Source organism: Pyrus communis, chromosome 17 (genome assembly GCF_041283825.1).
Source record: "Pyrus communis isolate YQ-2024b chromosome 17, ASM4128382v1, whole genome shotgun sequence".
Classification (NCBI taxonomy): Eukaryota; Viridiplantae; Streptophyta; class Magnoliopsida; order Rosales; family Rosaceae; genus Pyrus; species Pyrus communis.
In genome coordinates, this window is record NC_142581.1 from 17,416,337 (window position 1) to 17,433,880 (window position 17,544).

The following is a 17,544-nucleotide window of genomic DNA, read 5'->3' on the forward strand; positions in this document are numbered from 1 at the left end:
GGTGCTAGGGTATAAGTTTGTTTCACCTAATCGTTATGAATTTATATTCGCAAGTAGTGAAGGTCGCTAGTCACGATCGTGTTAAGTAGATTCCTGGCAGGAGTATCATGCTTTTCATAGTTACAAATGCCTTGTCGATGCTTATGATTTCCAAAGAACGTAATGATTCTAACTTGTGTCTTTATCATGCTGTTCATATAGAGAACTTGTTAGGAATAATTTGGTTGAGATGCATATTCATCCAATTCAATGATTCTAGGGAAATCTGAAGGTTAATTTAAGCAGACCTAATTAACTTGGAGTGTTGAGGTTCATAACTTATTGAATTGATAACTGGAAATTGATTTGCGTTGCATATATTTCATGTGTGGAGAAGAACCCCTTAGCTATTCCATCATCCATTGGTTCATCACAAATTGTCTTACAATCTGTTTTTCTTTACAATCTGTCCATTAAATTTAATTTCGTCCAAACACAATCCCCCCATATTTTGTTAAGTCTTAGTCATTATAATCTGTCTTATTTTGTGTTTTTAAGTATTTTGAGTCACAAGCACTTTCAAATTCGTCCAAATCAAGTTTTAGTTTCTGTTTGAGTCAATTTGATTGTTTTAGGCAGTTTTGAGTGTTTCAAATCTGTTTTGAGTCATAGTAGTCTAGTTAGAGTCTTTAAGTTTAGTTTTTGTGTTTTTAAGTCAATTTATATTAGATTAGCACCCCTAGTTAACCCCCGGTTAGAACGATCCCTACTTACATCATTACTACAATTGTCACAAATAGGGTTTAATTTGTGTGTCACATTCGTAACGCATCAATAAGGAATTAGCTCAAAAGATGAAACATTATCCAAAACCTTATCCAACCTTATCCAACATTATCCAAAACCTTATCTTATCTTATCCTATCCTAACCTTATCATGCCTTAATCCTAGCTGCAAGGGGACCTAAATAGATATTTCTAGAACCTATTTCTAGAAGCATTCTTTTCTAGAAGTTCCAAATCAGCCACAAAGCACATTATTTCTAGAAACCCTACAAAGGTGGCGCCTATTCCCTTCTAGAAGGTTTTGCCTTGCCTTGCAAGCCATTCCCTCTTTCCCTCCAATATGTGCCGCACCCCTCTAGGCCTTATCCCTTTTGGATTCTGATTTATAGGGCTTCATTCCTTGTGGATTTGGGTTACACAAATCCTTTTATGAAACTAATTGGGCCAAACCCTCTCCTAATCTAATTAACCCTAGGACTATATATATATATATATATATTTTCAGCCACAAATTCGTATCAACCCCTTATGCCATTCAGAAACTCCTTGCCGCAAGACCTAGCCTCCATTCTCCATCATCCACTCAATCCCAACACCTCCATACACAATCTGCCGCACTCTACCACCATAACTAGCCATCATTCATCATCCTAAGGAAGAATACATCATTCAAAACCCCCAAAACCGTCACCCACACCTTTTGCCGCAGCAAGGAAGAAGGAAGAAAGCCCTAGACGTGTATGCCATTCGACTTGGAGTTGCTAGAACGTTTTAGGTGTAGTCTTTCTTGTGTTTTTCAATGTTTAATTTCAAGAATCTTTGCTTTGTGAGTATGAGGAACTAATCCCTTTTTGGCTAGGGGGAATTTCGAAACCATGGCTATATTTGCATTATGATTTGATTACTTCCAATTGTCATTTCATGAATTGTGAATTCAATTTACTTAGTCACAATCATGTTAAGTAAATTCTTGGCATAAGTATCATGCGCTTTCATAGTTACGAATGCCTCGTCAACACTTATGATTTTCATAGAATTTAATGATCTTTGATTGTTTCTCTATTATGCGCTTTCATGTAGAGAACTTTTGAGGAATAATTTGATTGCAATGCACTAATTCCATTCAATTCAATGACTTAAGGAAAATCTGAAGGTTAATTTCAGCGTACCTAATTAACTTGGGGTGTTGAGGTTAATGATTCATTGAAAAAGCAACTGGAGATTGTTTTGTATGCAAGTATGTCATGTGTGGAGAAAGACCTCCTAGCTAGCCCATCATCCATCTAACTTCACCAAATTCGTGCAAATCTGCCTAGTTTAAATTCTTGTTTTGTTTACTTTATTTTCGTCCAAAACCAAATCTCCCTTTATTTTAGAGTGTCTAACTAGTTAAAATCTGTTTTAGATTGTGTTTTCAAGTGTTTTGAGTCAAGTTAGAACCAAAATTCGTCCAAAATTATGTTTAGAGTCAAATTTGTCCAGTTTGTGTTTTTAGGCAGTTTTAAGTGTTTTTAGCTTATCTTGAGTCTTGTGAACTTGTTTTGAGTCTTTTAAGTTGAGTTAATTTTTTTAAAGGCTAGTTTTATCTATTTGAGTCAGTTTAAAGTGTTTAGCAATCCCTCCTAATCCCCGGTTTAAGAACGATCCCTACTTATCTATATACTACAATTGTCAAAAGAGGGTTAATTTGTGTGTTAAGTTAATTTTCGCATCAATATATGTACACTATGCACAAATTCAACCAATTCATGAACCAAATTCAAGTGTGCCCAAATATAGACATGCATAGATTATGCATGTAGTATGCATGGATTATGCATGCAGTATGCACGAATTGATGAACAAATTTGAATCAATTAATTTCCAGCAACCTCTAAACCACATGTGACATCCCACATCGCCTAGGAGTGTGATCCTTATATGTATATTCTCATCCCTACCTAGCACGAGGCCTTTTAGGAGCTCACTGGCTTCGGGTTCCGTAGGAACTCCGAAATTAAGCAAGAAGGGGGCTAGAGCAATCCCATGATAGGTGACACATTGGGAAGTTGCTCGTGAGTTCCCAAAAACAAAATCGTGAGGGCGTGGTTGGGACCCAAAGCGGACAATATCGTGCTACGGTGGTGGAGCGGGCCCGGGAAGTGATCCCCCTGGGTTGGGATGAGACAATTTGGTATCAGAGCCTAACCCTAGTCTCGTGTGTGCCAACAAGGACGTTGGGCCCCTAAGGGGGGTGGATTGTGACATCCCACATCGCCCAGAGGTGTGATCCTTACATGTATATTCTCATCCCTACGCCTTTTGGGAGCTCACTGGCTTCGAGTTCCATGGGAACTCCGAAGTTAAGCGAGTAGCGCGCGAGAGCATTCCCAGGATATGTGACCCATCGGGGAGTTCTCGTGTGAGTTCCCAAAAACAAAACCATGAGGGCGTGGTCGGGGCCTAAAGCGGACAATATCGTGCTACGGTGGTGGAGCGGGCCCGGGTTGTGGTGGGGGCCCAGGCGGGGATGTGACACCACATGCACACCTCAAATTAATATGGAAAAACTTAACAATACAAAACACTAAACTACACCCAAAATTCCCAACTTTAAGAAACTTAGGTCGAAATAATGAAATTTCATTTCAAACTGTACCTCTTTTTTTATTTTTCCATTGAAATTTTTTGAAATGATGGATAACACAATCGCCTATGCTGCGAAATATATAGAACGGATTCAAAAGTTAGCGTCGATCAAAAAATAGTGTGCAAAAGGGCCATGCCGTTTAGGGTTAGGGTTCTTGAAGCTAAGGGTTTGGCACCAAAGACTTTCGAACAAAGGTGCAACCTCTAAACCACATGCACACCACAAATTAATATTGAACAACTTAACAATACAAAACACTAAACTGCACCTAAAATTCCCAACTTTAAAAAAACCTAGGTCGAAATAATGAAATTTCATTTCAAACTATACCTCTTTTTTTATTTTGCCATTGAAATTTTTTAAAAGGATGGATAACACAATCGCCTAGGCCGCGAATTACATAGTATGGATTCAAAAGTTAGCATCGATCAAAAAATAGGGTGCAAAAGGACCACACTGTTTAAGGTTAGGGTTCTTGAAGCTAAGGGTTAGGCACCAGAGAATTTCAAACAAAGGTGCAAATGCTGACTGGTTTGACAAATTAATCCATTTATATACATGAGCAATTAGGTTATTTCAAGGTGTAGAAATAATCATACCCATGTCCCATTGTTGTGCATTGCACATGCATGCTTTGTGCATATTTCGTTTGTCCTATTTCAGTCCTAAGATTAAGAAAAAGAATCACTCTTTACAATGTCCCTAAATAATATGCAAACTTTACTCCTTGAGAACAATTTACATATTAACAAAAATACAAAAAGGAAAATCAACTAGTGGATAATTGATTTGACAGTATTCAGATAACTCCAAGACCAAGCATGGTTACAACTTAGCAATACAAAACTGACGATCACCGTCGGAATTAATCAATGCACAGCATCATTATCAATATCGATCACTGAAAGGAGAACTTTAGTAGCTTCTCCAACAACACGAAACAACAAAACAAAAACCCACCTATTACTATTTGATGGGGCTCCCTCACAAAGTCACAACACCAACCCACCCACCACCCCACCCCACCCCCCCCCCCCCCCCCCCCCCCCACCCTTCTCCTTTTTTTCCCTCTCTTGTATGCGGCACTCGCTCAAAAATGATGCCTACAAAACTATTACCACTGACTACGTACATTAAGTACGTGGAACACCAGAATCTTCAAACAGGAAACTGGTCTTCGATCGCATTGTTTAAACTAGTTATCTTTTGAGGGGCTGGAGTATTCAGATTCTGTCACCTCCGATGACATTTCACTGCTAGAACTCCCTTCATTCCTATAGCCTGTTGATGCTAGTGCAGGGTTCCTCGGAGGATCATTAGCTGCAGGCTTTGCCCCTTCTTCTGCTAGTCTTTTCATCAAGTTCATGATAGTTGGAACCAACTTGGTCGACAAGCATAGAAGCCCGGGAAGCTGTAGGCACAGTATCACAGTTAGAGGTCAACTTCTAAATCACCTTTTGCAATAAGATATTGTGGTTATTGGTATTATATGACCAGTCCTATCTTAAATAGATTGGCAAGGGATGAGGGAGGAGAGATAAACTTAAAATAAAATTTGATACTCACAGCACCATTACGGAATTCACCCGCAATGTCTAGCTGCACCCATAGGGCTTTAACGAGTAAAAATCCCACAAAGATGACGCACAGATACAAAGGATTTCTGCCATGAAGGTATATGAATTTGTGAGAATAGTGGTAATGGATAAAAAGGTAGAACACCAGCATTGTCATCTACCTCCACTAAAGGGAAGCATGTACCTTAAAAGTGTCATAAATTCATTGAATCCCAGGATTATCAAGGCAACAATTGCCCATGGAGGTGGCAGCCAGTTGTTATTACGCTTGTTAGCTTCCTGAAAAGTAAAATAGCATAGGAATGGACTAGGTGTGATTATCAGTAAGTTAAACGCAGAGAAATACTAACCATTAAAGAGCAATTGATAAAAATATTTATACCATGTGAATTGGTCAATGTATTCATCTCAACCGTGGTGACATTTTGAATTTGATATGTGCTGAGAAACAGTAATCATTTATGCAAGGCAATAGCAACACTGCACGACTCAACTACAAAATATAAGCCAAGAAGCCTCTTTAATGATTTGTTTTTAACTCTTTAACTCCTAAGAACTGTTCTTTAATTTCTGTTATTTACCAACAAAAACAAAAAGATGTAATATCAAGCTTACTGAGTAATTTAATTAAGAAAATTCTGTCTGAAACTCTAAAAAACATAACAAAATCTAGTAAGGCATTTAGATCAATAAAGGTATAAATGTAAAGAATGGTACCATCTAAATCTAAATCTAACCTACAAAGCTAAAACACACTAAAACAATAACAGGCCACTAAATAATGCTTTATAGAAGACAAAACAGTTTATGGTTTCCATTAAGAAAAATAAGAAATCATAGAAAAAGGAAAAAGAGAAATGATAGCTAGCATTACAGGTAGTCTATCGTACCTGTGCAGAAATAGCCTGAGAAACACTGTACTCGGTCTCTGCTTTGAATTGCCTCCACAAAGATTTGCACTGGACAGGTGTGATCAATGTTTTTGATGCTGAAATCTGCATAGAAGGGGGAAAAGTCACTAAAGCTACTTGGTGCTTACAGGCAAAACTAAAGGCTACCAGCAGTACCACAGAACAAGCAAACGAGAGAATACATTGCCAGAGTAACTTATGAACTTATTTATCAAATAAGCATACTTAAGTCTGAGTGTGTCTCTGATTTCACAGAAAGGCGCAAGTCCGCATGGCCTTCTGGAAAAATACTTAGCTTTGACGCTAAAAGACCAAAAGGGACCAGTTTTTTCAAGGCTTGAAATACCTAAGCTAACATGGCTTTGTAATAGATGGGATCACTGCAACGCAGATTATAAATTCACATGCAAGAAATGGAAAAAAGAAAGCCACCTCTTGCCAAGTGCTTGAAGCCAGTGGGTCAGCTGCTGTGATACTCCTATCTTTAACAGCAGCATTTGTGGAATCCACCAAGGCAAGGGACAAAGTATTCTCAATATTATCAACGTCATCGTCATCCAAACGGATTGCGGCCATAACAGAAAGCAATTTTAAAGACTGCAAAATTGAATATATAGTTAAGGAAGCTTTAGCGAAAATTGAAACACAAACTATAGATAATACAACAGAAATTATGACATACAGCAGAACGAGCGGTTTTGGTAATTGCTCTAATATCTTCCTTCCCAGTCCACACACGTGGCATTGAATCAGAATCATGGCTAAATAATGTCATAAACCTGTAGGAAATTTTAAACCATCAGAACCATGACTAAGTAATGTTGCAAACCTGTGGACAAATCCAAACTTAATTTCCATAAAATAAACTCTTGAAAACATTTTGACAACTGAATGTCTCAGAACCATGGCTAAGTAGTGTTGCAATCCTGTAGGCAAATCCAATCTTAATTTCCATATTATAAAATATGAAACAATTAGACAACTGAATGTGACCATTGAAAGGATTTCCTACCTGTCCTTCATACGAATCAAAACCCTTCCAGCCTCTTCCTTTGTTTTCGCTTCTACCACACCTCTTGCATATGCCTCTAGATTTGCAAGTATTTGGCCCTTAGCTTGTTCATCCATATCAAACCCGGAAAGTGCACTAGAGAGTCCAGAGACAGCTGATTCTGTCTCACGCCGGAAAAGTTTTCTTATTGAGGGCCAGGTCTCACTATTAGCACCATCTAGAAGAGCTTCTGCTGGTGCTGACAATGCATTCTTCAACTTTCCCTGAAAATATAGTTCAATTAACAGCCAGGTCCATTAGACAATTCAATCATAAAAAATATCAGGATTGAAAATCATTGAGAAAAACTTCTCGCAACTATATCCGACACAATGTAACCAGTCCAACTAGCTAAGTTATTGCTTGAACCCACTTCCCTTTTAATTTTCTTTTGCAGTCGAATTTTGCTTGGGCTTTTAACTACCTGTTGCCCCAATCATTTCACAAGGAACAATGGACAAAACATGCAACTATACCTCATAAAGTGCAGTAAGTTCAGATAGCTTAGCAGCATGAACTGAAGCAACATGGGCTTCTATATCACGTTTAAGCTTATCCCTTACTTTAGATGTGTCCCAGTTTGCTAGTGTGATAACAGCATCTGCACAAAATGTTTGAATACCACATTGTACTTTAGAAGCATGTAAAACTCAAATCTGTGGAGCCAAATCCAAAATCTGTTATTTTGAAGTCTCGCCCTTAGAACACATTTACTCAGCAGGAAGCAACAGGTCACTCAACTTGTACTTGAATGTGTTCTAAAAAGTGACTTGTGTATTCTTCGCTTCATCAAATTAAAGGCTTCTCATATTTTGTAATTCAGTTTTTCGGAGTGTACATTCCAAATTGTAAATTGTTCACATATTCTTCACTTCATCAATTTAAAGGCTTCTATTATTTTGTAATTCAGTTTTTTATTTTATTTTTAGTTTCCAAATTTAGCTAAAGGAATGGAATTCCCAAAACTCACCTGAACATCCTTCATCAAACCGAGCCATAAAGGACTCAGAGCAATTATGAGCAGCCGCTGAAAATCCCTCCCCACCACTCAAGGCCTTATCAAATGCTTCCTTGAACTTATCCAGAGTACCAGATCTTATATGTCCCAGCAAAGCTTGGAACGCAGGTTGTACAAGCTAACAGAAAAAAATAAGAGAAGGAAAAAAAAACATAAAAAGTGACTAAGCGAAGACATGAGTAAGATGGAATTGAAACTCAATTTATATATATATCGGGATTATTACTTGCAGCAATTTTTCTTCAAGCTGCTTGCGCTTCCCAGTTCTAACACCTTCATCAAAATACGTGGCCTCTGCATCATACCTAAAATTGCACAAATAAACATATTAATCAACTAAATACAAAGAACTATTCAGCCACACAAGTCAAAAGGTGGACTGCAACAGAAACTTTAAACTGCTCAGTATAATTAAAGCGAAGGAATGTCATTCGCATATTTCTGACAAGAAATTTAATGAAAATCTGAATACAAATTGACATATCAGTTGTGTTGGATAGGCTACTTAACATAAAGCACCATACTGATGAGTTGATACCAAACTATTTACTTTACCCTATTCTTAGTTATAATTTATTGGATATTTTGGATGAATTTCGATACTTTGTTGTAAATTTCAATAGTAGGACATGCGAATCTACTTTGGACATAAAGCGATGAAATAGATGAACTTTGGAGTAATTCCAATTGGAGTGGGTTTGCATGTGGTGAAGAAAAGAAGGCCTAGTGCGCAGCTTTCCCAGATTGACGTTTCTGGACTTTTGGGTATTTTGAAAGTCAAGATGGCATATTTTGAGGAAGGTTCCTTCTGAAGATTTGTTGGGACATCTCAAGTAGACATGGCAATTTCTTACACGACTCGTTAACACGACACGAAAATAACGGGTTTCGAGTCAACACAATAACTAATCGGGTCACATGATAAGAACCCGTTAATAGCGGGTGCTTAACATGTTTACATGAGAGTGACACGTAGGTAACCTGCTTCAATACGATAAGAAAAAAGTTATTTTTGATGATTTTAATTTTTTAAACTACGAAACTTACTATAAAATACAATAGATATAGCGGATATGTCGTATGTATATAATGTTTATTAATTATTATTGTATCATTATTCTACTCACCATAATCCATAAACCTTAAATTTAAATTTAACCGTCCATTGTAGTTTACACTTCATTCTACTCACCGAATTTCATTTTTCAGATTTTCTTTTTTGAAAAGTGAACTTTTAGCAGATGTAGAAAAATGAACATTTCAGACCATTGATATGACATTCCAATATTTACGGTTAACTAAAATATGAGTTTATGTTATATAGTTTCTAAAGACCTTATAAACTTCGAGCTATATTTTCACAAATGGTAAAAACTTTGAACATAATATCAATGATCCGAATTGTTCATCTTCCTGCATCCTCTAAGAGATCATGTTTTCAAAAAAGAAAATCCAAAAAAAAAAGAAACAAAATTTGGTGAGAAGAATGGAGCGTAAATATAAATGACAATCAATGGTTAAATTTAGATCTATAGTTTATGGAATATGGAAAACCTTAGTGAAAAACCCTTGAAGACAATATATCAAGCCAAAGTTTCAATACCATTTCCCTTGATGATTGATGAAAATTGAAGGGTTTTATTATCAAAAACGTGCAACATTCCTCAACCTTGAAACACAACTCTCTTCATTTTGCATATCTTTGAACATTTGTATTTTGTAGTATGCACTAACTTTTTTCATTAGGCTCTTATTTTGGGGTATGTAAATTTGAAAGACAAATTTTATTTTATTTTTTTTATGTTTTGAAGTAATATTTATGTGACAATGTGGCATGTATATACTAATTTAGTATTATGTTTTACATTTTTTTAGGTCAAATTATGTTTTTCATTTTCAATATTTATTGATTTAAAATATATTTTTCTTAACATGTAACGGATCGGGTCATATTACCTGATAATATTAACGGGTCAATTTTGGGTCTGGTCATATTACCCGTTTATTTTAACAGGTGTTACACGACACGACTCGTTAAACTATCCGGTATGACACGAAAACAATACAGACATGAGAAACCCGACACGAATGCTAGGTCTAGTCTGAAGCTTTAAAAAGACATTTTGGGACCAAATCGGAGTTGATTTGGTCGGTCGAAAGTCTGATTCTTTCTACAATCCGAATTTGACTTTAAATAGGAAACCTTTTATTTATTATTTATTATTTATTTAGATTTCCAGATTTATTAAAAAGCCTTGTTTAGGTAGAATAAGGAATAAAACACTATAAATATTGAGTATTGTGTATTAGGGTTCTATCCGCACTACTTTAGAGAACTTCGTTAAGCTTTGGCAATTTGTATTCTTCTTTCAAGGTGTTTTCTATCCACTCTTCTAATAATCTTTTTTATTTTTTAATAAAATTCATTTTGCTAGGGTAAGACCACAAGCCTTAGCATGAATATGTAGCTTTATTGAATTGCTTATGATTTTATGCATATCGTGTTTAAACTATCTATATGTCTTGAGGACTGACCACCATTAGGATGTTTCGACAAGTAATTTGATGCATTTGGTCAAAATATCACCGAGGATTGAGTAGGGCTTCTTGTGGTTGATAATTGTAATTCACTTAAGGCGAATATCACGCTCTTAATGGTTGCATAGTTTTTCAAAAGGTTTTCACAAAGTTTAATACGTCTTGCATGTTTACATTTGATCGGACATATTGCATGTTAGATATACGTTCTTACTTGAATATCACGAGAATATGATAAGGAAAACCTAACCTTCAAAGTTGCATGTGTAATTCATAAGTAATTGGTAAAACTACATAGGATTGTTATTGGCGACGGCTAAACCCTAGGGCTTTTTACATTTGATTTTTCCAAAACTATTTTATTTTCTCTTTGTTGCCAAGTTTTCATTAAAATCAATTTTAATTACTTTATGTCTTTTTATTTTAATTCACAATTCCAAAACTTTTTCAAAACTTGTTTTAAATGATTAATTAAGTATTGGTTTTAAATACAAGTTATTCATATCAATCCTTGTGGAGAACGAACTTGTTTGAGCCATTTATACTACAACCCTTGTTCTCTTACAAGTATTTTTAAGTATTTTTATCCCTACTTTTGCAATTGGTAAAAATCCTATCGCATACCAACAAGCCTTCTTCTTGTAACCAGTAAACTAGATCTTCTAGTTCAATTAAGTGAGGCTCACTTAAGAGTCTTATGCATCATGAATTCTAGAACCTAGATGCAAGTGTCTACTCCAAACCTAACATGACCATCAAAGTAAATTCTAGATGTTCACTGAAAGTGCATACTACCTAATTAAGAGGATACTCACAAAACAGTTAAAGAACTTCTCTCTCATTAGATACTTACTCTGAAAGACAAGTGTCAAGGATTGAATTGAGCTTCTTCCCAACGCCAGAAATAGGACCAGACTGAACAGCCTCATTCAACTCATTCCACTCCTGTGATAATTAAGGAGTTCAAGGGCCACAAAAATTACAACATCAACTTTAAGAAGAAGAAAAATGTGGTACTGTGAAAAATAGGTACCTCATTTCCTGCAAAAGCAGCATACTTCTCATTTGCAATTTCTTCACAACGTACAGTAGCCACCATGACCTACAGTGAATGAACAAAAGATGACTAAATAAAAACAGCATGCATATGACATGAATGTCATAAGTGAAAATATATTCGCAGTGTTACCTTGTGGGCTGGAAGATCAAGATCTTTGTTTTCTTTGATGACTTTCCATATCTGTTGTGTACTAAACGAAAACCCTGAAGCAGGAACTACCCCCCGTCGGTCTCCAGCAAGACCACCGGGTGCAATAGAATGATAAAATCTCTGTCTCAAGCTAGTAACCTTAATTTATAAACATAGGTTACCAAAGAACGAAAACAAAAATGTTAGATAAATGTATCTAGAGAAAAGCTAAAGTTCTTTGTACACCAAGAACAAAGAAGCAAATATTAATTTTTTTAATTTGACCTGTTGTACAAGACCAAAAAGAATTATATGACGTCAACAGACACACATATGCATATATATACCTGCTCCTTAAATTGCTCTTCTTTTTCTTCATAACTTGAAAGAGCAACAACCTCAACCTAACCATTCAATCATCAAAATATGTCAAAAACATGGTTGATAGTTTTCACCACAGTAACATCAAATTGCTGCCATTCTTTAACAGTTTATGCCACAAAAATAAGCACATCTCTATGCTCATATGTCAGAAAAGTATTGACATCTTACATTAAAAAATTCACTTAGTGGAGTTTCCCTGTGGGCTTCAGGCTTAGGAACAGAGTCCCATATCTGCAGCAAAGGATCGAGAAGGTTGAAAATAAACATCAACATAAGTCAGAAAATAACAAGGAAACAAATCACTTACCTTCTGAATGTCTTCTCTAAGAACAGGTTCTAAATTTTCCAATGGTGTCTAAAAAGAGACGAGGATACTATCAAAAACTCAAGCCAGATTTGAAAAGCCTTGCAAAGAAACAAAGCGATGTAACATAAACTAAAAAATGAATAATAAATGCAAAGTAAAATTGGCCTTATCTCAAGCTACGACGTAGAATGCTAAAAGAAAAGAACTAACCCTTGTTTTATCACGGATGACAAACATCAGAGTTGTTTTACGTGGACTAAATAATCGCATCATCACCTGTGAAGCATAAAGTTTAAAAAATCAATCTTATGAAACTTATACTAATTGCTTAAACACGAAAGCTAGGTATAAAAATACTTGGAACACAGTCTTCAGGAGAGGCTTGTTTGCAGCTTGCTCACGGCCAATATCATGGCACCACCTGGTTGATAAAAATTGCTTCAGAGATTAACTCACAAAGACTATGAAAATTGAAATCCCAAACAATATAATAGTTAAAAGAAAAGTGCAGAGAATAAATACATATTTCAAAAGGGAGAAAGCTCACATGTTTATGAGCACTATATCTGAAACAGCAAGAGCAAAGAGGGCACTCTGCTTCTCGAACGCAGTATCATCCTTTAAAAGAAAAGCGATTAATAATAATCAAACAGTTATGTCATTTCTTCTCCACCTGTACTCTAAGATTCCATTTCAAAATACTTGAACCTTGAAAAAGAATTTTGACAGAATAATGCATTCTGGTAAAAGTTGGATGGAATAGTTAATAAAACTAAGAACTTTTGAGAATCCAAGCACAAGGGCGTGGAGGAATATAAACAGGGAACCGGTAATGACGATAAAATCTAAGTACAACCATAAATCAAAATTTAAAGAAAACTATAGTGGGGTGTCCACCTCTCCTCGTTCTCTTCCATCAGTACCCTCTAAATCCATTACAAGAGTGCAAGGCTCAATGCCAGCGCATTTTGCAGCCCAAATACCTTTAGTTGTTTGTGACCTGGAAAAAAAAAAAAAAAACATGTGCCAATCATATTACTGGTCCATTAAACAAAATATAACTAATTTATTTCAGATTGAGCATCATGAGAACTTGCCTTCCTCTAAAAGCATCCATCTCGCGAAAGTTGGTAGCAAATAAATGATTTAATAATGTGCTCTTCCCTGGCCAGACCATTAGTAGAGGAAAAAAAAAAAAATTAAGGGAAACCTTTGCATATCATACCCTGTGACTAAACCTTGGTTCCGGTCCCTAGTCAACCTGATTGTTAGATGAAACCTTATTTGTTTAAATAGTTTGATCCAGGTCGCTAGCATCATTTAAGGGATTTAACTCATGCATTTATGCATTCAATATCCTACAAATTATGAAATTTAAACAAACTTACAATATAACAATTACTTAGAAATGAACAATAGGGTAATATTGTTCTTCACATAATTCTACCGTAAAAATAAGGTACCCACATAATTTTTTTATTTTTTTTTATCCATACCCACATAATTATTAACATAGCATAAGAAATAACTATTGATATATTTTAAAACATAAATACATATAATTATGGGTACATTCACAAAACAATATGTGCACAAATTAAATTAAACATATAGGTACATATTAAAATTCAAAATTATGGGTACAAATTACAACTAAAAAGAATATTGGTATAAATTAAAAAAATGATACAAATTATAAATATAAATATAAATATATAAAAAATACTAAAAAGCAAGGTTCTAGAAGACGCTAGGCGCTAGTCGAGGGGTGACCTGGGGTCTAGCGCCTAGGCAGATCAAGTAAATTTATTATATATTGTGTAAATAAGTACCTCTTTATACTTTAAAAAAAAAAAAAAAAAAAAAACACATAATTGGATTGTGATACATCAATTGCAAAATAAAATGACATATAGATTATAAAGTATTAGAACATATTGAATACATGGGGAACAAACATATAATACATGTTCATCCAAGTATTTAACAAGTTTCTTATATTTTATTGACAAAATAAAATGCAAAATGAACACTCTCTCAACAAGAGAGAGAGAGCCAAACAACCACCCCTACCCAATCCAAACCACAACAGCCAATACATTTCCCACTGTACCCCTACAGCCCTCCTCTATTTCCTCCTCCTCCTCTCCTGGTCCTCCTCCATCCACGCCCTCAACATCTCCACCCTCCTCTCCCCCTTCCCCGACCTCTCCTCCTTCGCCTCCCTCCTCAACTCCTCCATCTCCTCCGACCTCCTCCCCCACTCCTCACTCACCCTCCTCGCCATCCCCAACTCTTTCCTCTCCTCCACCTCCTACCTCACGATTTTCTGTCTAAGTGAGAGTAGCGACCTAGGAGGTCTAGATGGGCTAGGCGGGCGCCTAAGCGGGTCTAGGCGCACTTTCTTAATTTTCAAACACCTAGAGACTAATCGGAGCGGTGGCCAGCTGGCTAGCACTGGGATTTATTTGAAAATGATTAATAAGTTTTTCATTTTTAAAATTGACATATAATGACTTGCAAATAATTTAATATTCAAATAATGAAGACTTGTATGCTATGCTTGAAACGATAAGAATGCATACCACTACTTTGTGGGCCCATAATGGAGACAACCGCATAAGAAAGCCCGCATTCAGGCAATTTTGCCTCCTTGATAAACCGGTCAATTCCGCTGACATTGAATGTACCATCCCCGTCGATAAGCTGAGTAGAACAGCACTCCTCACTTTTTGCTGGATGAGAGTGTGCTCAAATGTTAAGACAAGAAACAAAATCCACGGATTTCAAAGCTACAAAACATCCTAAAGAAACTGATCAAAAAATTAATCTGCCGACCAACACATTAGGTTTGCTGATTCAAATATCATCGAAAGCATTTACAAAAAACCAAAATCTGCAAAGACAAAGTATAAAATCAATCAAAATAGCTACCATTTTCTCACTGCTCTTAAAATTTCATCCAATTGTATATATTTCTGCATGCCTTTTGCATGTATCACAACAAAAACATAATTTTTGTAGTCTTGAATTTAGAAAAGGTAAAATTTCGACACTGATCTGCAAGTATCATGCTAATTAACCATACCCCGATATTACATTGCTGAAGACAAAGTTAAATCAATTACATTTGTGTTACAAATGTTTCTAGCTCACCTCAACTAAGCCAAAAAGAATCCCATAACCCACAGAAGACCATCGAATTACATTTCTGGCGTCTCAAGCTAAACTCGATAAATAAATGACAGAAGATTTTGTTATATTTTCCTACACTTTCTGACTAACAGAAGAAAGAAATGGGATTTTACGATCAATCATTTCCCCTCAATGTACCATTTCAAAACCCCAAAATTTGCATCCAACTGAGGCAAAATCAGGACTCAATTAAATTATAAAAACATGAACAGGTAAACACAAAAACTGAAACCCAATGCAGAAAATGCTAAATGCCCATGACCGCTCCAGGTATCACAATCAGTAAACGTCTGAAATTGATGGCAATCAGGTGCTAAATCGCAATTAATTAATGAAAAACGGAAAATTAAACAAATGAATAAATAAACGTCTGGTTATAATTATGATTACGGTATATAAATCAGATGGATGAGAAGGTACCCATTTGCGGGTGAGATTGGCTTCGACGAGATTGTGATGACGGGCTTTGAAATGTGTGCGAGACAGAGAGAAAGAGAACGATTAGGGGAGGGGGGGAGAGAGAGAGAGAGATCGATCTCAGAGGAGACAGAGAGACATGTTTTCTCAAATAGTGGGCGTGACTCTGTCTCCTTTGCTCCTCTAATTACTTTTTGCTAAATCAGTTTCCTTCTTTTTTGTTTTTTTTTTTTTTTTTTGTTCTGCTAAATGTAAAAACGAATTTGAACGTAAGAAAATTTTATTTGATCTCATCTAATTTTTTTCTACATTTAACTTACTTTCTTCACTCATATTATTTTTTATTAAAAAATTAATCTCTTTAAATCCAAATTTATTACCTAAACTACCATCTAAAACTCAATTCAAAATGTAAAATTATCTTTATACTCATTCCCTTTATAAAATAACATATCTAATTGAATGTTTTTTTTTTTCAAAGAGGCATCTTTTGCCCCTCTATAGTTGCATATGCCGTAAAGGACTAGCATTTCCATGGCTGCTTTTTTTCTTTTGGCAACCACAACCCATCTATGGACTTGAGATCCAAGAGATCATTTCATAGACTTGAATTTGCCAAGAGAATGTTATGCGAGCTCTAGTTCAGTCCCTTTTAAATTGAGCATTTTTATGTACTTTTTAAGAAACTTTGAAGTGACATAGGACTGAGTGTTTTGCTACTATGTTAATAAACAAATAAACAAATTGGAGCTATTTTGAATTAAAAAAAAAGGTGCAAGAAATGCCACCTGCTAGTTCGTGGTTAAGGTTAGCAATCTTTATTTGCATCAAGAATCAAGTTTTATGTCTTCGCAGTACTAATCAAAAGTCCTTGCACTGGTGTTTTGGGGCGCATACAGACGGCAGAGAAAAACAAATATAATATAATATAAAAAGTATGGAATTTAATCTAAAGAAAAAGCAAACAAACAAAATATCCATAAATCAAGTCATACCTTAGTTGGAGGATTAAAAACTTCAAAATCGTCATCCATCAATAGAAAAGCTTGTTTTTCTCTATCAAAGCTATTAGGGTTTTAATTGGAATGAACATAGAATAAAATAAAGGGTGATGCTAGATTGCTAGGGTTTAATTATAGTATGTAGGTCTATTGATAAATTTGACTTTTATTATTAATTTCATTTTGTACTTAATAGTAATTATGCAATAGGATAAAATAGACAATCAACATTTAAAATTTAAGTTGAGTGTAAAAAGAGGTTAGATGGGCTTAAACAAAATTTCCCTTGTTAGTAGTTCAGACAAAATTTGCACTTATTGTTTGGTTAAAAAAAAATTTTCATTTTCTTATACTAGGTAAAGGTACGTTTGTGCTTTCTATGGTAAGTAATAGGAAGAAAAAAACTTGTTATCCAAGTAGTATAACTTGTAGAATGAAAGATTCCCTAGATTTCATAGGATTCTATATTGAATTTGCTACACATTAACGCAATCATATCATATAAGTATATTCACAACACTCTCCATTGAGTGTGTAAATACGAAAGTGGATGCCACAACAG

General features: G+C 35.4%; 1 protein-coding gene across 3 annotated transcripts; it reads right to left on the minus strand.

The window, feature by feature from the left end:
* Positions 1-4,149: 4,149 nt before the first annotated feature.
* Positions 4,150-16,122, minus strand: LOC137708651 (protein ROOT HAIR DEFECTIVE 3-like). Of its 3 annotated transcripts, XM_088689090.1 has the most exons (24): positions 16,085-16,113; positions 15,985-16,048; positions 14,955-15,104; positions 13,467-13,533; positions 13,267-13,369; positions 12,917-12,987; positions 12,727-12,790; positions 12,580-12,645; positions 12,370-12,417; positions 12,231-12,293; positions 12,026-12,082; positions 11,679-11,837; positions 11,523-11,591; positions 11,343-11,434; positions 8,178-8,256; positions 7,904-8,069; positions 7,410-7,534; positions 6,895-7,157; positions 6,565-6,661; positions 6,315-6,479; positions 5,862-5,966; positions 5,156-5,250; positions 4,961-5,057; positions 4,150-4,805 (listed from the first exon to the last, which is right to left on the minus strand). In XM_088689090.1, the coding sequence occupies exons 2-24, from the start codon at positions 15,986-15,988 to the stop codon at positions 4,590-4,592; spliced, it is 2,421 nt and encodes an 806-aa protein (XP_088545216.1). In that variant the 5' UTR covers positions 15,989-16,048; positions 16,085-16,113; the 3' UTR covers positions 4,150-4,589. The 3 variants fall into 3 exon arrangements, with proteins under 3 accessions (XP_088545216.1, XP_068303873.2, XP_088545217.1); XM_068447772.2 differs by having other exon boundaries at positions 15,985-16,122; XM_088689091.1 differs by lacking the exons at positions 4,150-4,805; positions 4,961-5,057; positions 5,156-5,250 and adding an exon at positions 5,354-5,464 and having other exon boundaries at positions 15,985-16,122.
* Between the last annotated feature and the right edge of the window lie 1,422 nt (positions 16,123-17,544).

What these genes read in the sequence shown, in the direction of transcription:
- LOC137708651 (XM_068447772.2), bottom strand. An exon ending in TCCTGAAGACTGTGTTCCAA is followed by an intron (nt 12,646 to 12,726) that starts GTATTTTTATAC and finishes TATGCTTCACAG; the next exon opens with GTGATGATGCGATTATTTAG. An exon ending in CTCAGGCTATTTCTGCACAG is followed by an intron (nt 5,251 to 5,861) that starts GTACGATAGACT and finishes TTTACTTTTCAG; the next exon opens with GAAGCTAACAAGCGTAATAA.